The sequence below is a fragment of the Chiloscyllium plagiosum genome, unplaced genomic scaffold (genome assembly GCF_037043375.1).
Source record: "Chiloscyllium plagiosum isolate Xiang-an unplaced genomic scaffold, Cpla_swu_hap1 HiC_scaffold_25, whole genome shotgun sequence".
Taxonomy (NCBI): Eukaryota; Metazoa; Chordata; class Chondrichthyes; order Orectolobiformes; family Hemiscylliidae; genus Chiloscyllium; species Chiloscyllium plagiosum.
Window position 1 is genome coordinate 38,161,377 of NW_028270163.1, and position 24,660 is coordinate 38,186,036.

At 40.1% G+C, this 24,660-nt stretch overlaps 1 protein-coding gene across 1 annotated transcript in view; it reads left to right on the forward strand.

Annotated features, from left to right (window-relative positions):
* fscn2b (fascin actin-bundling protein 2b, retinal) overlaps positions 1-19,132 on the forward strand; it is a 46,376-nt gene extending 27,244 nt beyond the window's left edge. The window contains exons 2-5 of the mRNA XM_043714779.2: positions 253-409; positions 2,648-2,769; positions 7,124-7,291; positions 16,224-19,132. Of these exons, the coding sequence (XP_043570714.1) occupies positions 253-409; positions 2,648-2,769; positions 7,124-7,291; positions 16,224-16,429 (653 nt within the window). The 3' untranslated portion in view covers positions 16,430-19,132. The remainder of the gene's footprint in view (positions 1-252; positions 410-2,647; positions 2,770-7,123; positions 7,292-16,223) is intronic.
* Positions 19,133-24,660: the final 5,528 nt, after the last annotated feature.

Sequence of the window (24,660 nt, forward strand, 5' to 3'; positions counted from 1 at the left end):
TGTTCATGGTACAAATGCACCTTATATTTTTTCTGGTTCTTCCAAGATATACTTCAATTCCTTTCTCTCACAAAGTGTATTCTTAAATGTATCTGCTGTAATCATCTTTTGTTAGTTATGATCCCACAACACTGAATGGTTGTGACCAAGCAAATGTCCAGGAAAAAAATGAACCAGTTTTTTCACCTGTCAGCTATCGGAAATTTCTAACCAGATCATTATTTTAATCACAGTATTTTTCTTTCTGGTCAGGTATCAATATCTCAGCCAATCAGGATGAAGAAACAGATCAGGAAACTTATCAAATGGAAATAAACAAAGAAACTAAAAAATGCATCTTACGTGCACATACAGGGCATTTCTGGACATTGGTGAATCATGGAGGAATCCAATGCACTGCTTCTGAAATGCAAGTTACCTGAATCATTCAAAATACATTTTTTGTTATAGTGTAAAGTATTATAAACTTAGACTGGTCACTATTGTATTGCTCAGTTAGCTCACAAAACCCATTGACAGTGTCCACCTCTACATTTGAACCAGCCATTTACACACCAGCCCAAATATTAACTCTCAAAGCCTTGCCAGGAGCATCGAAACACCAGCTGGAATATTTCCTGGGATAGATTGTGTAACTGAGAAACCAGCATAAATGCTGTGGAGCTTTGCCACTAGAATTTCAACTTCAAAGTATGCACCTTATAGATCAGGTGAATGGCAGGGGAATTTCAAGACTATTTTAAATTGAGAGGAGAAAGATTTGAAAATGGCACGATGGCAACATTTGTACTCAAGAGAGTGGTTCATATGTGGAATGAACTTCCAGAGGAAGTGGCAGATGTGCATACAGTCACAAAGTTTAAAAGACATTTAGATAAGTACATGAATAAGAAAGGTTTGGAGGGTCATAGACCAAGCACAGGCAGGTAGCATTAGTTTAGTTTGGTATTATGGTCAATTGGCCCAAAGGGTCTGTTCCTGTGCTGTATGATTCTATGATTCTGTGTTCCCAATGGGGAAATCTGGTCTGTGGGACTGGCCAATCCCCAGTCCTGGGGAGGGGTGGGTAATCAGACAGAGAAGAGCTTGAGGAGCAGGAAGGGGTGACTCCTGTTTCTCCTAGCCCACAAAGTTGCAACTTCATGGCTTGCTTCAGCCGCTGGGTTTCACAAGACCTGCAAAATCTGTCAAGGCTACAAAGCAGGTTAAATCAGAGCCTCCCACCTTGACTAAAGTATTTAAAATGCCCTCACTTGCTGCCAATGAGGTGCCAGCCTCCTGCTCTATGTTAGGAAAATGTGGAAGCTGGAAAGATGGAGTCAGCTCTCTGATGCACTGAGAATTTTGTTCCTTTTAGCTCACCCACCCACCCAGTCCCCCTAACCACAAGAGCTCACTAAAAGCATGAGAGGCTAAATGGCCTACTCCTGCTCGCAATTTGTGTGTGTGTACTTGTGCGATCTGTCAAATGATCAAAGAACTTCACATCTGGCAGGTGTTTGAAGTCAGAAATAATGGCAACATAGAGTCATAGAGATGTACAGCATAGAAACAGACCCTTCGGTCCAACCTGTCCATGCCGACCAGATATCCCAACCCAATCTAGTCCCACCTGCCAGCACCCGGCCCATATCCCTCCAAACCTTTCCTATTCATCTACCCATCCAAATGCCTCTTAAATGTTGCAATTGTACCAGCCTCCACCGCATCCTCTGGTGTTTGAGGGAAATGATTCAAGAGGGCAGTGCAGTAGTGATTCTATGATCAACCTCCATAAGTGGAGCAGACGAAAAGGGGCAAACAGTTATGTAGAGTCAGAGGAGACAAGTTCCAAGCAGAATCATATAGTTAAAGGAACATCGCTTTGATCGAAGATATTCAGAATGAGGTTTACAGGATTACAGATCACCAGTAGAGCTGAACAAAGAATGAACACATAACATGCAGTAGTCCACACAGTAGAGAACATGGGCAATGGAATTCTGGTGTATCTATGGATTTGCAAAGGGAACTTGAAGTGAGGCCTGGAAAGAGCTAATTGGAGAAGTCAATCCTAATTGCTGGAGGTGTAAATTAAAGTTAATAATGATATAGGAGTGGAAGAAAGAGAGCCAATCAGTAAAATAAAATATTTCCTTTGTACAACACCTTTCACAAATTCAGGACAGGAATGGAAGTAATAATTGTTAATCAGTGGGAATAAAATTCAGTGAGATATAGAACAGGCAGGTAATGCCTATTTTACTTAACAACCTAAATTCTGAATGAACTCCAAAGCGTGAATTATGTCCCAAAGTGCATTTATGTTATTGCCATAATCACTATGCGTTTTGTCATTTTGTTTCCAAACCCTGTGAACAAAATATCACTCACTTGTCATCGAAATCATTCCCACAATGTCATTCCCACTATCTCACCAGGCTTGAATCACATAATGTTGATTGTGTTACAGTTATTACATGTGTAATGTTACATATAATTGTAATGTGGGCTGGTCACAATGTAGAGTTTGTAATATGCACCTTACTTAACTTTAATGTATACTTTAATGTACACAGAAATGGTGTACATTTTAGCTTCAGTGAGAGATGACTGCTGAGAAGATGACCAATTCTCTGAACAGATTATTTTCCTCTTTCTAATCCAGAGATGCCAACTGTATGTTTGAAATTGAATGGCGTGAACGAAGAATAGCAATCAAGGCTAACAATGGCAAATATATTTCTACAAAGAAAAATGGACATCTTGCATCAGTGAGTGATTCAGTGGGTGAGTTAATCCAGATTGAAAGAAACTTTAAAAAGCTGAGCTGCAGATGGATGGGTTTAATTGTGTTATTTTCAGTAACTACCATGTACCAATGCCAAATAATTCTTAGTCATGCCTATTGGGATTAAACTATTCACATTAAAGGGTTTTGTGTAACAAAATTATTTTAGTGATTGTAACAAGGCCAGCCAGGTAGACCTCATAGAATATGAGTTCCCTGATTGGACCAGGTTAACAGCCCCAATCAGGGTGCGCTATTTGACAGATAGAAACAGGAATTCTGAGAGCAGACTCTGAGGAAACTAGACCAGTGTCAAGCACTATGCATATTTAAATACAGAGTGATTTGGTGATAGGCTACCGGCCTCTGTGGGGTTATTTCAGTGGCAATTAAAGAAAATAATATATTCCTGAAGAAATTCGCTTTTAAGCATTTCTGGCATCAAGCCATTATTTGGGAAGCTTGACATTCAATCCTGCCATCGAAGACTGGTCCAGTATATGGAAAGAATGCATTATTTTTCTTGTGCAAATGACATTGCAGCAGATGAAAAACAATGAGTAATTCTCCTGACAGCTTGTGGGCCAACAGCTTTTTCGATTATTAGGAGCCTAACACTTCCTGAGGTAACACTTCCTGTGGGCGGCACGGTGGCACATTGGTTAGCACTGCTGCCTCACAGCGCCAGAGACCCGGGTTCAATTCCCGACTCAGGCGACTGACTGTGTGGAGTTTGCACATTCTCCCCGTGTCTGCGTGGGTTTCCTCCGGGTGCTCCGGTTTCCTCCCACAGTCACAAAGATGTGCGCGTCAGGTGAATTGGCCCTGCTAAATTGCCTGTAGTGTTAGGTTAAAAGGGGTAAATGTAGGGATATGGGTGGGTTGCGCTTCGGCGGGTGGACTTCGGTGTGGACTTGTTGGGCCGAAGGGCCTGTTTCTACACTGTAAGTAATCTAATCTAATCTAACAGATGCTGAAACCTTTCAACATTTGATGGATTTAGTTAAAGAATATTATGACCCCAAGCCTCCTCTAATTCTGAGATGCTATTGGTTTTACTTGGCAGCTCAAGAACCAAGGAAATCCATGTTGGGATTTTTGACGAGGTTAAGTTGGCTGGCAAAAGAATGTGACTTTGGTTTAACCCTTAGTGAGATGCAGAGAGACCGTTTGGTATGTGGGATTAATGATGTATCTATGCAAAAGCACCTACTAGCTGAAGCCCAACTGAACATCAAGTGAGCACAGCATCTGGCTTTGTCATTGGAAAATGCAGCAAGTGGAGTATATAGTTTACAAGGTATTCCAACGGAAGTGGACACCCTCACCTTTTCGACTGAGCTTGGGGAACACTATTTGAGTGAAGGTAATTGCATAGCCTCACTCAGCACATATCCTGAACAGAGGAACTATCAGTCAGCCCACAGCAAAACCCAAAACAAAGCTAAACCTCGGCCAAACGGTTAACATTTTCCTCAGGATCCGCACCTGCCAGCCATTGTAGTTGCTGCTGGTATGTGAACAAAAACAGCCGAAGAGTCCCAGTTGGCCTGAATTGATTAAGAGAACTCCTCAGCCACTTCCAGGAGAATGCATACCCTGGAAGGCCCACCTATAGCTGGTTAGGAACAGTGAAATTGCTTAGCAACATCCAGATCAGAACCAATCAAAACAAACGTCTGGTTAAATGGTCACCTGCTTCTAATGGAGGTTGATACCAGCATGGTATCAGTGACTGCAGAACCAGTCTTTAACAAAATTCGCTATGGACTTCAACCCTTAAGATTACATAAGACCTCAGCTAGACTGAGAACCTATACCAGGGAACTTTTACATATTAAGTTCCAGTCTCATTTGAAAAGTAGCTGGTTCAGTTACCACTCTCAGGTGCTTCGCTCGTTTATTCCAAAAGTCGTAAGACACCTGAGTTGACTCTTCTCATGAACGCAAGAGGCGGGCTATGACCTGGTACATACGGTCTGTATCTGAGGCTGAGTCAGAGGAACCATTTACGCTGTGAAAACACCCCAGAAAAAGCCACAAGAGAAAGAATAGGCCTACGTCCCCAGGCTGTTAACCTGGTAGGTCAGGGAATCTTGACTGACAGATATAAACACGCATGTCAGAGGATCTGTTCATTCCGAGAGCTGGCTGTCAGGAAGCTGGATCAGTGTCAAGTGCTATGCGCATGTAAATAGAGGTTGACTTGGTGACAGTTATTTCAGTTAAGACTTGAACAGGTCATTTCCTCATTCAAATGATAGGCCAGTAATTCATGAAAATGCAAACATATTGGGCACTAACAGTGCAATTTCAGGGGAAAAGATTTAATGAGGTGCTACAATAAGGATTCCAAATCCAATTTAAACTCAATTAGCTCATCCCTTATTATTAGAACCAAAATATCATTCACAATCTGAGATTCCAGAAGAAATTGTTTTTTGTTTGATGCGCAAGATATGTTGACCACATCTAACCTACAACATATTCATATAACAATCACAATTACTACTTGGTTTCACACGTGATTGTTCTTAATTAAGTTTCAAAATCATCACCTTAAACATGTGTTTCAAAGCATGAAGATTAGAATTTCAATAACTTGAATGTTTTAGAATGTGACTTATGCTTTAACTGTAGAATTATTTATCAAGAAACAACGGAAAGCAATAATAGGTTTTGTAAATCAATATACAAATAACTTACATTAAATATGTACAATTTAAACTTCATATGAGATTTAATTGCAGGGAACTATAAAAATACATACAGAGGAATTTTGATTGTTAAAAGTCCTTTCTAAACTTCATAGAGTCATAGAGATGTCCAGCATGGAAACAAACCCTTTGGTCCAACCCGTCCATGCCGACCAGATATCCCAACCCAATCTAGTCCCACCTGCCAGCACCCGGCCCATATCCCTCCAAACCTTTCCTATTCATATACCCATCCAAATGCCTCTTAAATGTTGCAATTGTACCATCCTCCATCACATCCTCTGGCAGCTCATTCCATACACGTACCACCCTCTGCATGAAAAAGTTGCCCCTGAGGTCTCTTTTATATCTTTCCCCTCTCACCCTAAACCTATGCCCTCTAGTTCTGGACTCCCCGACCCCAGGGAAAAGACTTTGTCTATTTATCCTATCCATGCCCCTCACCATTTTGTAAACCTCTATAAGGTCACCCCTCAGCCTCCGACGCTCCAGGGAAAACAGCCCCAGCCTGTTCAGCCTCTCCCTGTAGCTCAGATCCTCCAACCCTGGCAACATCCTTGTAAATCTTTTCTGAACCCTTTCAAGTTTCACAACATCTTTCCGATAGGAAGGAGACCAGAATTGCATGCAATATTCCAACAGTGGCCTAACCAATATCCTGTACAGCCGCAACATGACCTCCCAACTCCTGTACTCAATACTCTGACCAATAAAGGAAAGCATACCAAACGCTTTCTTCACTATCCTATCTACCTGCGACTCCACTTTCAAGGAGCTATGAACCTGCACTCCAAGATCTCTTTGTTCAGTAACACTCCCTAGGACCTTACCATTTAAGTGTGTAAGTCCTGCTAAGATTTGCTTTCCCAAAATGCAGCACCTTGCCTTTATCTGAATTAAACTCCATCTGCCACTTCTCAGCCCATTGGCCCATCTGGTCAAGATCCTGTTGTAATCTGAGGTAACCCTCTTCGCAGTCCAGTACACCTCTAATTTTGGTGTCATCTGCAAACTTACTAACTGTACCTCTAATGCTCTCATCCAAATCATGTATGTAAATGACAAAAAGTAGAGGACCCAGCACCGATCCTTGTGGCACTCCACTGGTCACAGACCTCCAGTCTGAAAAACAACCCTCCACCACCACCCTCTGTCTTCTACCTTTGAGCCAGTTCTGTATTCAAATGGCTAGTTCTCCCTGTATTTTGTGAGACCTAACCTTGCTAATCAGTCTCCCATGGGGAACCTTGTCGAATGCCTTGTCGAAGTCCATATAGATCACATCATACTTGAATGTTGTTTGCTTGAAATGGTCCCATAAGCTATCAGTGACAAATGTTTGTGCCTCCATATGAATTTCTTGCCTGATAGTTTAATAAAGATATGAAACTACTTCAGGTTAACATCTTTGCTGTTATATGAAACTGAGAAATTTGAAATGATTGCTAATGCATTTGTTAACATAAACAGTGCAATTTGGTTTCCTTGGCATTCTTGTTGTAATGCCGAAATTGATCCAGGATGAAAAGACAAAGGGCAGGAAAATGTCCCCAGAATGATGATTGCATTTCATCACAACTGAAGCTGAGAACTGAGTCAAAATTAAGGTGATATTTCTGTCTTGATGTTGCTTTAGGGGAAGATGAGGAGTTTACATTGAGGCTCATTAATCGGCCCATCCTAGTATTACGAGGAGACCATGGATTTGTCTGTCACCACAAAAGCTCCAGCACACTTGACGCAAATCGGTCAGTTTATGATGTCTTTCACCTCGTATTTGAGAATGGAGCTTATCATATTAAAGGTGAGAGCCTGGACTCTGCACATTAATGGATTTTTCAGTTTTAAAGCATTGAATAACTCATTGTTTTTAGGAGCCTCTTGACCCTTTGGTTTTGACTCAAGAACAGTTGCTATAACATACTTTAATGTGCTAACATGCTTAGAATAAATTTCATCACCATCAGATAAATTGTTGTGCACAAATTTTCACCGAAACAAAGATATAATGTAACAGGGCAGTCATCAGGTATCTTGCTCGCTTATTCCAAAGGTGGTAGGACACCTGAGCTGACTCTTCACATGAAGGCCCATCATATCTACTTGCAATCAGGCAGCTTAGAGGCCAACAATGGGCTGTTCTGTAAAATCAGGTCCCCAGGATAAGATGTCCAGTCAGCGAGAGCTATCAGCCAATCAGAGGCTCTCAGCTGTCAGCCTTGGCAGCATCGTGGGGGGGTGAAGATCATGGCTGCTGCAGGAAGAACAACAAGATGGCAAGGAACAAGGTGTCTGGAAGATGTTTTATGTGGGCGAGTTTATGAGGTTGGGGATAACAGGCAGATGGGGGTGGTCAGTAAATTCATAAGTAAGTGTGTGTCGGGGGGGTTGGTGGTTGGCTGTCAGTGATACTACCTGCATAATGTCCAGTCCCTCCATCATTCCCAATTTAGTGCAGGTCAAGGGACCTTACTCTGCAACTAGCAAACTACCCACAATGCTTCACTAGTCAAGTGGGCTATCTCTTATTTGTACTGTCTGGACCAGACATAATTCCAGCCCAGGGAGGAAGAGGTTCTCATGTGATCCTTAAATAGTCATTAATTGCCATTTAATGCCCTCAGTTGGTGATGTGATAGGAAGGTCACACATCAGCCTTCTTGTCCAGAACTTAATTCTTGGAAGATGGCAGAGTCCACCAGCTAATTAAGTTGCTTTCCTGCTGCAGGCCTGTCACTCTGATACCTGAAGGGTCATTATGTAGGGTGCTACTAAAAATCTTAAAGGACAATTTATCTTGAGAGATTCCCTTCAAAGTTGGTTGAAGTGTATAAAACTATCAGGGGCATGGACAGGATGGATGTTCTCCTTAGTTGAAGGGTCATTAATGAGAAGACATAATTTTATGGTGAAGGGCTGGAGGTTTAGAGGGGATTTGAGGAAAAATGGTTTCACTGAGAGGGTGTAGGGTGTCTGCAATGCACTGCCTGGGAGGGTAGTAGAGACAGGAAACCTCACAACCTTTAAAAAAGTATTCAGATGAGCATACTCATCCAATGTCATTACATTCAATGCTATTGGCCAAGTGCTGGAAAGTGAGATTAATGTAGATAGATTGATGCAGATGTGATGGGCCAAAGGGCCTTTTCCGTGCTATATGACTTACTGGCCCTATGAGTTTCAAACATTGCTCTCATTTTTAGTCATAGATTTTATCAGGATTGCAATATTATGTTAGAATTAACTGGCTGTCAGTGCCAATCTAGTCCAACGTGCAATAAGCTGACAGAGTGTTTATTTAAATTGTGTTAATTTAGATAGCTTTCATAAATCAGAAATACCCTTTTCGTCATGCACCAACAATGAATGTAATTATTATAGAATATCCTGTCCAAAACATCAAATTTAAGGAACATGTGACTCTCTTAGGTACATGTTGTGTATGTACGTATTTATATTTCAAAATAAATTTCTTATAAATTTCTGTCTTTTGAATGAGATATTAAGTAAAGCCCCATCTATCTTCCGGAGTAAATGTAAAACATCCCATGACACTATTTTGAAGACCAGGAGAATTATCCTTGGTGTCATGTTCTATATTAATCCCTCCATTAATATCAAAAAAACAAAGTTAAAAATCACACAACACCAGGTTATAGTCCAACAGGTTTACATTGAAGCACTAGCTTTCGGGGCACTGCTCCTTCATTAGGTAGCTGTGGAATTTATAGCATTCTGTGTGTTATGATCCTGTTCCACAGCTACCTGATGAAGGAGCAGTGCTCTGAAAGCTAGTGCTTCCAAACAAACCTGTTGGACTATAACCTGATGTTGTATGATTTTTAACTTTGTCCATCCCAGTCCAACACAGGCACCTCCACATCAAAGAAAATAAATTCATTGATCATTGTCATATCGCCGTTTGTAAGAGTTTGCTGTGTGCAAAGTTGACCATTGCATTTCCTGCACTAAACAATAACTACACTCCCAAAGTACTTAATTAGTTATAAAGCACTTTGAGACATTTTGATCGTCATGAGAAGAACAATGTAAATACTTCTTTCTTTCTTTCAATCTTGTGTGTCTTGACTGCAGAGAGAGTGATGAATGTCTTTACCTGCAGAAGCCTTCATTTCTCACTTGTTACCCCGAAGGACAGTTAATTGACTGATTTGTTATTGTACTAGCAATGGATTTGATTGATCCAATGGAGTAAAGTTTTAATGCAGTAGTGATCTTCATATCTGTGAGTTGTCTGCAGATTTATTTTTGAGGCCCCAAAGGTAATTCTCATCTTATGCACCCAGTAAGGATTTAGCCAGTAATTACAGATACTTGAAAAAGGAGAGATACAGATTTAATGTACAAATACAATCACACTTCCAATCCTGAGCCAGAAAGGTAATGGTTCAAATCACAGTGCAAGACTTGAGCACATTAACTGGCCAAGGTAGTGGTGCATTATGTGAAATGCTGGTTTGGATGGGATATTAAACAGGATCCCTGATATAGATTTTCACCTAGAGTGGGTTAATTCTTACATCCCCATGGCAACAGGAGATTGGGAAAATTTAAGGGGGCAGGCTTCATTCAGCTGTCAGGCAGCAAGGTGCTCAGAGCAAAGTCCATTGTAAAAATGTTGAGTGAGCCCAGGGCCATCCTCCAATTTGCAAGAAAGTAACACAGGGTTTTTTTTGAGTATCTCATGGAAGGGAATGAGGGGAGTTTAGATCAGGGAGGACCATGACTTTTCCTTTGCGGAAGATTTCCTGTTCAAATGCAATCAGGATGCATATATTCATGAGGAACTATTTTGCACATTCAGATTTAAAATGGTGCTTAGGGGTTGAGATATAAACATGCAGGTATATTGTTCCCTTTTAAATGACTGCTTGTCTGCTGTCCACCAGGTTGGTAGTATTAACCTTGATCTTCTTCATCATTTCAAACGGACATAAAAATATTCTACTGCATTACCTAATGAGAAGTAAAGAGTTTTCTTGGTGTGCTGATCAATCCACAATCCTTAACCAACATTAAACCAATTATTCACATACAATTGCATTTGTCAAACGTTGCTATGTACAATTTACTGTGACGCCAACCTACAGAAAAATTACAGTGAGATTTTGGAACAAAAAGAAATTCATTGTATAGGAATTATTTCAAAACATCTTGAGGACATGATAAGGTGCTATATAAATGTGAGCTCTGTTTTCTTGTCAGAATTTGAAAAGCTTGCTGCCATCATTTGCTTATCCATTATAAATACAGGGAGGCACTGGCATTAAAAACACAGGGATTTCATGCCAAGCAGAGTCTCCCAGTCAAATTAGGTGTAATAAACATAAGACTGGAAGATGGTGAGAAACTGAAATAAAACGCTGCAAACTTTGAAAATCTATTCATATTCTGTAAATTAATGAATTGTTCTACCCTGGAATAATTAGGGCAATTTATTCACAAAATGTGATGATGCACAGAAATTATTCATCCTACTTTATAATTCAAAAGGGCTGTATAAGTTTCAAAATCCTGAAATACTGCAAGATTGAAAGAAAGTCACCAAACACAACATCAGGTTGTCCAACTACACACAACCATGAAACTACACAGGAAGCTTTAATGGCTCAATCGGCATACTCACTTTCCAATGTGAACTATATGGACCTGGAAGGTTCCAATTTTTATCTGAGTCAACTAATCCCAGGCAATTTGATTGAAGAATAAATAATTTGAGGTTATAACTGGGAGTGTTTCGACAGTCCTTAATACCCTGAGACCTGGCTGGACCCAGTAGAGTCATAGAGATGTACAGCACGGAAACAGACCATCCAGTACAACTCGTCCATACCGACCAGATATCCCAACCCAATCTAGTCCCACCTGCCAGCATCCGATCCATATTCCTCCAAACCCTTCCTATTCACGTACCCATCCAGATGCCTTTTAAATGTTGCAAATGTACCAGTCTCCACCACTTCCTCTGGCAGCCCAGTCCACACATGCCCACCATCTGCATGAAAATGTTGCCCCTTAGGTCTCTTTTATACCTTTCCCCTCACCCTAAACATATACCCCCTAGTTCTGGACTCCCCCAACCCAGGGAAAAGACCTTCTCTATTTACCCTATCCATGCCCCTTATGATTTTATAAACCTCTATAAGGTCACCCCTCAGCCTCTGACACTCCAGGAAAAACAGTCCCACCTTATTCAACCACTCCCTACAGCTTAAATCCTCCAACTCTGGCACTATCCTTGTAAATCTTTTCTGAACCCTTTCAAGTTTCACAACATCCTTCCAATAGGAAGGAGACTAGAATTGCACACAATATTCGAAAAGTGGCCTAACCAATGTCCTGTATAGCTGCAATGTGACCTCCCAATTCCTGTACAAAATACTCTGACCAATTAAGGAAAACATACCAAATGCCTTCTTCACATCCTATCTACCTGCGACTCCACTTTCAAGGAGCTATGAATCTGCACTCCAAGGTCTCTTTGTTCAGCAACACTCCCTAGGACCTTACCATTAAATGTATATGTCCTGCTAAGGTTTGCTTTCCCAAAATGCAGTACCTCACATTTATCTAAATTAAACTCCATCTGCCACTCCTCAGCCCATTGGCCCATCATATCAAGATCCTGTTGTAATCTGAGGTAACCTTCTTCGCTGTCCACTGCACCTCCAATTTTGGTGTCATCTGCAAACTTACTAACTATACCTCTTACGCTCACATCCAAATCATTGATATAAATGACGAAAAGTAGTGGATCCAGCACCGATCCTTGTGGCACTTTAATGATCACAGGCCTCTAGTCTGAAAAACAACCTTCCACCACCACCCTCTGTCTTCTACCTTTGAGCCAATTCTGTGTCCAATTGGCTAGTTCTCCCTGTATTCCATGAGATCTAACCTTGCTAACTAATCTCCCATGGAGAACCTTGTTGAATGCCTTACTGAAATCCATATAGATCACGTCTACCACTCTGCCCTCATCAATCCTCTTTGTTACTTCTTCAAAAAACTCAATCAAGTTTGTGAGACATGATTTCCAACACACAAAGCCTTGACGACTATCCCTAATCAGTCCTTGCCTTTTCAAATACATGTACATGCTGTCCCTCAGGATTCCCTCCAACAACTTGCCCACCACTGATGTCAGGCTCACTGGTCTATAGATCCCTGACTTATCCTTACCATCTTTCTTAAATAGTGGCATCACATTAGCCAACCTCCAGTCTTTTGGCATCTCACCTGTGACAATCGATAATACAAATGTCTCAGCAAGAGGCCCAGCAATCACTTCTCTAGCTTCCCACAAAGTTCTAGGGTACACCTGACCAGGTCCTGGAGATTTATCCACTTTTTTGTGTTTCAAGACATCCAGCATGTCCTCCTCCACTGTCCTTTTCCACAGTAAACACTGATGCAAAACACTCGTTTAGTATCTCCCCCATCTCCTGCGGCTCCACACAAAGGCCGCCTTGCTAATCTTTAAGGGGCCCTATTCGCTCCCTCATTACCCGTTCATCCTTAATGTATTTGTAAAAATCCTTTGGATTCTCCTTACCCGGATTTGACAAAACTTTCTCATGTCCTCTTTTTGCCTTCTTGATTTCCCTCTTAAGTATACTGTCCTGTCTATATCTGACATATGCTTCCTTATTTTTCTTAACCAAACCCTCAATTTCTTTAGTCATCCAGCATTCTCTATAACTACCACCCTTTCATCCTAACAGGAATAATCTGTCTCTGGACTCTGGTTATCTCTTTTCTGAGGGCTTCCCATTTTTCAGCTGTTCTTTTACCTGCCAACAACTGCCCCCAATCAGTTTTTGCAAGTTTGCCTAATACCATCAAAATTGGCCTTTCCCCAATTTAGAACTTCAACTTTTAGATTTGGTCTACCCTTTTCCATCACTATTTTAAAACTGATAGAATTATGGTCACTGGCCCCAAAATGCTCCCCCACTGACACCTCAGTCATCTGACCTGACTTATTTCCCAAGAGTGGGTCAGACTTTGCACCTTCTCTAGTAGGTACATCCACATACTGAATCAGAAAATGTTCTTGTACATGCTTAACAAATTCCTCTCCATGTAAATCCTTAACACTGTAGCAGTCCCAGTCTATGATTGGAAAGTTAAAATCCCCTATTATAACCACACCATTATTCTTACAGATAACTGAGACCTCTTTTCAAATTTGTTTCTCAATTTCCCTCTGACTATTAGGGAGTCTATAATACAATCCCAATAAGGTGATCATCCCTTTCTTATTTCTCAGTTCAACCCAAATAACTTCCCTGGATGTATTTCTGGGAATATCCTCCCTCAACACAGCTCTAATGCTATCCCTTATCAAAAATGCCACTCCCCCTCCTCCCTTGCCACCATTTCTGTCCTTCCTGTAGCATTTGTATCCTGGAACATTAAGCTGCCATTTCTGTCCATCCCTGAGCCACGTTTCTGTAATTGCTAAGATATCCCAGTCCCATGTTCTTAACCATGCCCTGAGTTCATCAGAAATAAATGTAGATTAATTTAACAGTCCTACCTACTTTTCTGCTTTGTCCCTGCCTGCCCTGACTATTGAGTCGTTTCTTTTCTCAACTGTACCAATCTCAGATTAACCTCTTTCCTCATTATATCCCTGGGTCCAACCCCCCATCTTACTAGTTTAAATCCACCCGAGCAACTCTAGCAAATCTCCCTGCCAGTATATTAGTCCCCTTCCAATTCAGGTGCAATCTGTCCTTCTTGTACAGGTCACAGATCTAATAATCCAAAAATGTGCATCCTTCTCCCATACACCAGCTCCTCAGCCATTAATTAATCTGCTCTATCCTCCTATTCCTACCCTCACTAGCTCATAGCACTGGGAGTAAACCAGATATTACTACTCTCGAGGACCTCCATTTTAAATTCCTGCCTAACTGTCTATATTCTCCCTTCAGAATCTCAACCTTTTCCAGTCCTATGTTGTTGGTTCCAATGCGTACAATGACCTCCTGCTGGGCCCTCTCCCCCTTGAGAACATTCTGCACCCTCTCTGAGACATCCTTGATCCTGGCACCAGGGAGGCAACACACCATTCTGATTTTTCATTGCTTGCCGCAGAAACATCTGTCAGTGTCTTGGACTAGAGAGTCCCCTAATACAATCGATCTATTGGAATCCGATGCAGCCCTCATTGCATTAGAGCCAGTCTTGATACCAGAAACTTGGCTGTTCATGCTACATTCCCCTGAGAATCCATCACCCCCTATATTTTCCAAAACAACATACTTGTTTGAAATGGGAATAGCCACAGAAGACTCCTGCACTACCTGCCCATCTCATTTATCTTTCCTGGAGTTACCCCATCTGTGTGACTGTATCTGTGACTTTTCTCCCTTTCTATAACTGCCATTGGTCACACTTTCTTGCTCTTGTAAATTCCTCATTGTCTCTCACTGTCAATCCAACCGATCCATTCAATCTGATAGGATTCACAACCAACAGCATTTGTTGCAGAAAGAATCCTCAGTGGCACGTAAACTCTCCCTAAACTCCCACATTCAACAAGAAGAGCACATCACTCTACTAAGGGCTATTTTTGCTTCTTCCAATCGACAGACCCAGAAAATAACATCATCTTATTCCTCTGCAAAACACTACTCCAGATTAAATTAATACTTATGGCTTATATTTTTAAGCTTAATCAAGAGACATATCTCAATAAAAACATATAATCAAGAAATAACCCACTCTACTCACTACTGCAGACTTTCAGCAAGGCCCAAAAGCCACACTTAAAACTATTCACTTATCTCTCTCTGTACAGTGACCTCTCCCAAACAGGTTCCTCCAGGATCAGTTGTGAATTTCACTGTTAATTTCCCAGATGCACTCCAACGATACATAAATTCAACAGTAGCTGCACAGGTTCACTGCCGTGTCAGTTAGCAGTGTGAGTTTCTTTTTCTCTCTCTCTCTCTTTCTCTCTCCTGCACAGACCATGTGCTGCCTTTGTCTGTTCCTCTCGCTTTTAAAAGTACCATTGTTTTGACTTTTATTTACTCGAGTAGTTCAGAGAACATGAATTCAAATCCCACCATGGTAGTTTGAGAATTTTAATTCTGCTGAAAATATATATCTGATGGCAGCAGAAAATGACCATGAAGCTGTTGAATTCAAAACACAACTGTTCACTAATGCCTTTCAGGAGGGAAACTTGCTATTCTTACCCACTCTGACACATACATCTCCAAAGTCCCATGTCAGCATGGGACTTTGGAGTCCTATGACTCCTAGCTGATTCTGCAGCAATTCAAGAAGATGGACTCCCATTACATTTTCAGGGAGCAAGATGCCAGCATTGTTAGCGATGCCACATGTCAAGAATTGTTAATTTTAAAAGAATTAACTAATTGTTCCACTGCCTGGACTAATGAAGAAATAGAGAAGTCACATTCAGAGTGCCAAAATGTTTCATGAGTCATAGGTGTTAAAAAAAGAAAGAGTAAAGGAAACCAATCTAGAGAAATTTTAAATCACAAATTGACGTCACTATCCTCATACCATAAATTTGTAAGGAAAGCACAATGAGGAGAGATGTTGTACAATTAATAAAGACATGAAGTCAGATTGTGTATTGAGGAGATCAATTTTTATGGTTGTCTTTATAATATTGTTTGGGCACTAGCTCTCTGTCCTTGTATTCCTGAGCACATGTTCTTTCTTCACAGGCTCTGATGGCAAGTTCTGGTACACTTCCAGTACTGGGACAATCTGTACTGACAGTGTCATTCCTGAAGACTTTTACTTAGAATTCCGAGATCATGGTCGACTGGCTATCAAAGCAAAGAACAAAAAGTATCTGCGAGGAAATCAAGCAGGCACACTTAGGGCGGATGCTGATGAAGTGGACAATTCAACATTATGGGAATATTAAAGGATAGAAGCAGCCTCAGTAGAACATAGGAACTCTAACTGTATTCCTTGCCATCAACCTGAAGGACAGAGAAAGCATAAGTGGAGGATTGTCTGCAGAGATTGATATTCAAATGTTGATTCATTTCCTTTGATAAAGCCAGCATTTCAATTTGTAATCGGTAATATGGAGCAATTTAAAATCTCACAATATAAATGTTTAGCACTTTGATGAGGTATTGATAGCTGATACGTTTGACATCACTGTCTCATTCAAGGATGTTTATTTCTTGGACTTTGTTTTTTGATATTTAATACGGGATAAGATTTTTTTCAAACTCACACTAGTTTATGTTAACTGATTGTTTTGTAGTTATCAGCATTATTTGTAACACGATTACTTGACTATTGAATAGATATTGCAGCAGCATAGCACAGAAAGGTGAAATAAATTACTCATTTTATAAAATCCAACATAATTCAAATCCATTGTAACTGACAGAGAAGATTGTTTTACTTAATGATGATGGCAGATAAATTAAGTCTAAGACAAATAGAATCTAAATTGGCTCAAAAATGTGATTTCTTTTTAAATAAAAATGCTTTTAAAAAAAACTTTGCTTTGACACAGTATAGGCTTGCAATACAGAACTCAGCCAGCATTCCCAGTTCTGATCCTGATATTCATTAAATTACGTGCTGGAATGTGCTTGTCTGTTGATCTCAGACTCATAGTTAGGTATCTCCCATATCCCCACTATACAAATTGCCACTTCAACCAGGTACTGGAGGATTGCCAGTGTCAGTACAATCATACCATGTTAAGAATTTCTATTTCCAGAAAAGCAGGAAAGCAATGGGAAAAAAACTATCAGGAGATTGAAAAAAAGAGTAACCACAGCTCATGGGATTAATCAAAATGATTAGAAATACTTTAAACATCTGGGGTCCAGCACACATTTCTTGAATATCTCAAGTTTATTTTCTACAACTCTATCATAGTTGCACTTTGTTGATAACATCTCTATTGTCCCCTGATCACTAAGACCAAAGCCACAGGCAATTTCTCAGTGATATGACAATTCAGATCTATCTTTGATTGTGCTAGACAGATTTGGCTTACCACTTCACATACACATATCTGTGTGCAAGATTTTTGTCTATTTTCATTTGTAATTGTATATCTGGATTGTTTATATAGTTAAACTAGTTTGATTTGTTTCATGTTACAGAAAACTTTTTCCTGGTAAATGTTACTGTAAGTTAGGGCACACCATTGAAGAAATCTAAGCAGTGTCCTGTTTGAGAGTTAATGAGTACAGTCAATGCCAGTCATCCTGTGGAATGCTCCATTGTTACTTTGGGGTACTACTGCTTCAGTGTTTAGAGTAACTTGATCAAAAACCAAATTATGAAAACAAATACATTTATCATCATATTTATAATAAAATAGGAGCTGTGACTGAAGTTTTAATAGAGTTCACTGGATCATTGCAATACTTTATACAACTAAAGGTTGATTTGTGATCTGTGACGTTTCAGGTTATCACACTGTTTGCAACTCCTTCCCCACTATATGGACATTTTTAACATCAGGTAATTAGCAGTGTATAAAGTAGATGCACCAAGATTGTCACTGATGATTTGCTGACTGGGACAAGCACATTGACCACTCTCTTGTGCAAAATGGAATTTAGTGACAGCAATTCTTCCATCCTGCAGGTTTCCCAATGTCCAAGGCAAAAATGAATGATCCATGTAAATATTTAGATTTCCAGATATAATGAAATGGACTTTATGAATGAGGAATCCCTTCATTAATAAACAAGTGAATAGTACCTGACAGCACATCATTATGCAGGTCAGTTTTACATTAAGGCAATCCTGTGCCTGGGAAGAAGGTAGAATGAATGATGGGCTCTCAGCAGGCTCATAAGTTTCCTTTGAAAACGTGTGGTGAGCAATTCAAAGCAGATAAAGAAAAGGCCATGCATTTATAATAGAACAGATGAAACCTTGGAATGTTTTAGTACCTTAAAGGTATTGTTGCCATGTTTCTGATATTATAGCTGCAATCAGTCATAACATTGGCTGATCTTCCTTGAAATACCTTCAGATGATAAATGGAACAACATTCCTACCCTTGACCTTTTGAAGAAGCACTTCCATTGCTGCATCTGCAAGTCTGGGACATCTTCCCAAGTGCGGCTCACAGATATTAGTTCAGGATACTATTGAAGAACTTTACAAAATTCTACATTTAGAAAAAAGCACCTTTTTAAGGCAGGCATTTAAAAATTGTCTGCTCCATTCTCCAGTCTGCAAGCTTCCTATTACTGATGAGTGATCAGTTCATTGTGAAGACTTAAAAGGGTCAGAGGTCATCCAGGTTAGCCATATGTTTCCCTGGTAGGAAACATTTATAATAACTCCCCATCCTGATCTCCAACCAACAGAAAAAGTCTACCTCGCACTCTCTATTTTGGTCACATGCATTATTTGGGAAAAAATAACAGAATATTAATACTAATTTGGAAAAACTACATCTGGAATCATACATGCAATGCTTGCAAGCACAACTTGTGAGAAAGTATTCATTGGCACTTTCTCTATGTAAATCTTTATGGAATATCACAGTCAATTTAAAAATTATCTTGGTTAATGCAAGGTATGTTCACAAGAGTATGTTCACTCCCTGAATAAAATAGTTAAATCTGAGCCTCCTCTCATGCTCCCTGGTAAAACACACAAGTGTAGGTCACAGGGTTGTCCATTTTGTCAGTATTTCTGGTGAACAACATAAACACATAATTTCTCACGGAGGAATCTGAGAGAAATGCGGAGAGGGAGATTTGTAGTAAATGGCAGTAGGTCACTGAGTCATGTAGTCCCATTTCAGCAGTCAGGTAGAGTAACAGGAGCAGGAAAGAACACAACTCACAGTGTTTTTGTTGCTACTGGCTCTTCACTGTTCAAAACTGATCTTCATTGCAACATGAATCACAAGGGACTTGTATCATGGTCGTAACTTCTCAAGATGTTAACTTCTAGGTCGGCAATACCAGTGCATCTTGGAATTGCACAGACAGATCAAGGTATAATCATTTTAAAACCTAATATTCCTAACATCTCCCTGTCAGATTTGGAGATTTACAATCTACCCACAATCAGACCAGTCACTCTTATCATGGTCTAAAGATCTTCGTCTCATACTTTTGACCCAGTAGACAACCTTTAACTTTTATCAACCAATCCATCTAGGCTTGTTGTCAGGCAGAATTCAAAGCACATCAGCTAACTCCCTCTATTCCTTCAATGTATCTTAAGGATACAATCCCAAAACATAAGAATATAATAAACTTCATATTTATTACAAAAGTTGGGATACCCATTGAAAACTCCAAGATTATGTGAGTGAATAGGTGCTAGCCATTGCTCAACATCACAGAAGTGAAGTTAGAAGGCCAGACAGGATAAAATGAATAGTTGCTAGTCACAGAAAGTAATTTTTAAAATTTGTTCTAGGGATGTGGGCTTCATAGGTTGGGCCAGCATTTAGTCCATCTCTAGTTGTCCTTGAGATGGTGATGGTGAGCTGCCTTCTTGAAATGCTGCAGTCCATTTGGTTTGGTAGACAGATATTGCCAACAGGGAGGAAATTCAGAACATTGACCCAGCGACACTGAAGGAACAGAAATATATTTTCACATCAAGATGGTGAATAGCTTGGATGGAGACTTGCAAGTGGTGGTGTGCCCTTGTACCTACTGCCCTTGCTCTTCTGGATGGAAGTGAACACAATTGAAAGGAGTTGTCAATGGCACATCCTGCTGTGACTGTGTATGGAGGGAATGAATGCTTGTGAATGTGGTATCAATCAAGTGGGCTGTTTCGTCCTGGACGGTGTCAACCTTCTTGAATGTTGTTAGAGCTGCACTCACCCAGGCAAGTGGAGAGTATTACACTCCTGACTTGAACCTTGTGGATGGTGGATATGCTTTGGTGAGTCAGGATATGAGTTATTTTCTGTAGAATTCATAGCTCTCAGAGCTGCAGTACTTATATGGCAATCTAGTGCAGTTTCTGGTCAATGGTAACCATTATTGATGTGACAATGAAGGATTCAGCAATGGTAACACCAATGAAGTCAAAGGTTATCTCCTATTGAAGATTGAAATTGTCTGGCATTTTTGTGGCACCATAAGAAGGGGCTATTGAGGGATTGGAGTGGCTCGAAAGCAAAATATTGTGAATTCAAAAAGCTTGAAATAAAAGCAGAAAATGCACAGAAAATAAAACAACATTTATGGAAAGAAAAAGAATTAAAGGGTGTAAACTTGTTGAGGTGGTGCGAGTGCTGGAAAGAGCATGAAAGAGATCCATAATGTCTATTCTAGGGAAGGCCTGGCAAACTACATGCTAATCAAACATTGGCAAAACTAAGAGCACTGTCAGATTTCCAGGCTCTGGGAAGACCCAGAAATCAGAAGAGTGACTTTGGGGAAAGAGGTTTGGTAGTCTTGAGATTCGTGGGCTGAAGGTTGGAAACAACAGCAGGGTGAAGGGTCTCAGCAGGCAACCCCCATCCTATTTTCAGTCCTTCAATCAGGTTACAATTATATCTCCCCTGTCCCAACCTCGGTGATGACCGGCTTATACCACGAACACTGCATGAGTGACAGGGCCTCTTGGAACTGGGTTAATTCCAGTATTAGTGAACTAAGACTCTTAAGTGGACCTTAATTGGCCACAATAGGGCCTCAATTGATAGCAGGATGGGAATATCAATGCTGGGACCTCGCATCCAGGACCTATTTCTGATGGAGACAACGCGACAAGGTTTGGGCACACCACCACCCAACCCAATTAAATTCCCTTCTCAACTCCAAGCTCATCCTTTTGGAAAACGGAAGATGCTGTTCAACATTTCAGCCTAATGTTCTTTCCTCAGGATTAAGCTCAGTGATAGCAGTCCACAATCAGAGATAGGGTATTTTGATATGACAGTGTCTTGGATAGAGGCCATGAAGATAAACTCCAAAGAGAAGGTATTCCCACCTATATTTCCATAATCAGATTCTATTCTTTTTCAAAATGGACAACCTTGCTGGACTCATAAAATGGCTGTGGCTGATCACATGATTATATTTCCAGAAGCTTATGAACACCCCGCCCCCAACATTATATAGATATTTTAGCTAAAACTGACACAAAGGACTCGGAGATGGACCATTTGTTTCCAGGCAGCTCTGAACAAAGGGAAATATTAAATAATAATATTTCAATGGATCAGAATTTGTTGAATTGTTGACATATAGAATTCTGAGATTCGAAGTCATTTCCTGTGAGGCCTTGAGAGTTGGAGCAGGATTCAAACCTGAGATGGCTGCCTAACCTTGGATACTTCATTTCTTCCATTCCAAGTTGCTGTTGGAAAGAAGCCTTCGGTTTACCGATAAGATCGCTATCTACCGGGATGAAATCACCAAAGAAACTATTATTGGACACCGACCTCCAGAAATCACATGATCAGACTTTAGTATTTCTGAAATTACAAAAACTTGTCATTTATAATGTATTTCCTCTCTTATCCTGTCTTCCTTAATTTCCTGAGTGCTTACAGTGTGGATGGAATAATGAAGCAGTGTTCCGCCTGTTTTCCTAATCAATGTGACCTTTGATTTCACCTTTTGCTGTGGGCTTATTTCAAAACTGGGCATCAGAAACCAGGACCTTTGGCTCACCTCAGAAGAGAATTTGAATAGAAGAAGGGAGAAGAGTAAATTAAACAAAACCTTGCAGCCTTGGGCTCAAAAAAGGAACAACAATCAAACTTTAAATTGCTCCTCTTCCACCATTTGCCTGGGACAGTCAGGGTCCTCAGAGAGTTCTAAAAGGTTTGTCTTGTTCATGGTAGAAAGCTATAAAATTAACCAATCTGGCAAAGAAAGTACCTGCATTTATTGAGTGTCTATCATAAAGTCAGGACATCCTAAAATGCTTTTGAGCCATTAAGAGCAATTGAAGTATAGTCGCTTCTTTAATTTAGGAAAGGCAGCTAGTGAATTTGTGGATGGTGATTAAAACAAACAACCTGATCATCTGATTTAGGTGCTGGTTGAGGGCTAAACGCTGGCTAGGATACCAAAAGAGCTTCTCTGTTGTTTAAAAAGTATTGTTGGATCCTTTACCTTTAGCAGAGCTGCAACTGTGGTTTAACATTTCTTCTGAAAAATGACACTACCAAGAGTGCGGCTCACTTCAAAATAGGCATATCCCAAATAACCATTATAAATTAGTTGGAAATCCCAGACAGGCTAATTGTGCTGAAAACAAACAAATCTGCAGAGTAATTGATATTTATCCCAGGCAGACAGTCAGGAAGAGATTTATGCATCACTGACAACCATCATGAAGGAGTCATTAGACATTGAGAAGGTATCTCTAGATCAGAACAGGCTAATGTGATAGCTATAATTAAAAGGGTGACAATTTAGAAATAGGCAGCTGTAGACACATCAGTCTTACTTCTATTCCAAGTAAAATAATAGAATTGATTATCAGGAACAAACTTGAAGATTATCTATATAATAGTAGCCTCAGTCAAAGCGCTCAACGCGGATCCTGTCTGACCAACCTCCCCACAGCCATGAGGATGTGGTAACCCAAGTAGACTATTCTGTGACATGGTACCTCAACTTCCCATGAAAAGCTACTAATTAAATTGAAAGCTGTGAGTATTCAGGATAAACCCTGCAACAATGATTAAGAAATTGGAAGCTTACGGCAATCATTGTTGATGAATAGCAAGTGGAATTATTCTCTTTCCACACAAGATAATGAATACCTATTTGAAATTACTCAAACAAGCCAGCTAAAATATAGAAAACTCAGGCGACACTGCAAAAACATGTTGGTTCATGAGTGCATTGAGACTGTCATCACATCATGTAAGAACACGACAATAAATAGTGTTCATGGACATTTCATATTTAAAGGCACAAGTTGAATCATTAAAACATTGATTACATGCAATATCTTCAATATCATAGCTAACACTTCACTACGAACATAAATTATTTATTTGATTCTTTCTGAGCTCCTTCCTCGGATCCCACCATTCCTCCTGGTCTTGAATCATTTGGCAACTTGGATCACTTTTCATTGTGTTTCTGCGACAAGCTTATTTGTGTTAATTAGAAACCTAGTTGCGCAAACATCAGGTCCTGAGGGATCCCTCTCAGTGTGTTCCCCTCAGTCATAAATATTCTAACAAGTTATTTTTTACTCTTCAGCCAATTTCTTATCTATTCGCATGGTTTAACCTCGATCCCCAAACTTACAGACCCTCCGGTCCAACTCATCTATACCGACCAGATATCCTAAATTAATCTAGTCACATTTACCAGCACTTGGCCCATTTCCCCCTGAAACCCATCCAGATGCCTTTTAAATGTTGTAATTGTACCAGCCTCCACCACGTCCTCTGGCAGCTCATTCCATACTGTGTGAAAAAGTTGCCCCTTCGGTCTCTTTTATATCTTTTCCCTCTCACCCTAAACCTATGCCCTCTAGTTCTGGACTCCCCCACCCCAGGGAAAAGACCTTGTCTACTTACCGTATCCATGCCCCTTATGATTTTATAAACCGCTTTAAGCTTCAGCCTCTGAAGCTCTAGGGAAAATTTTAACTAAAGGTGTTTTGGAAGTCCAAGTACAGTGCACCAAGCATCAACCTCACTCAGAGGTCGAAGCAGTTCATGCCTCTGATTAACATTTACTTGATTATTATGCTGATAGTCATCACATTTAATATTGATATTTGAGGCCAGTATTTCATGCAGAATTGTAAGACTTGCCTGCGTCCATTCAATTTCCTTTTCTAAATAATCGATCTTCATGCCTATTTTCATAATTTTCAGTGAGTCCCTAAATGATTTTCAATGTTTTACCAATATTCTCCTGAAGCTTATTCCTGAAGTCAGGCACAAATAACTTCTCTTACTGGCAGTTTATTTGTCTGGAACCTCTCCGAGACTCCCTACCTTTATTTAATGAGCATTAATTTTATTTTGGTCAACTCTGTTCAGCGGAAATGGAAGAAACAATCATTCAGAATATTTTCTATAATAGTGCTGACAATTTCGTTTACAGCTGTTCTTTTAAATCTCTCTAACCTTTGGATCACCTTTTATGCGTGTTTCTGCCTTTCCTATGCTCATTCCAAAATCCCATTTCTTTCATACTACACAAT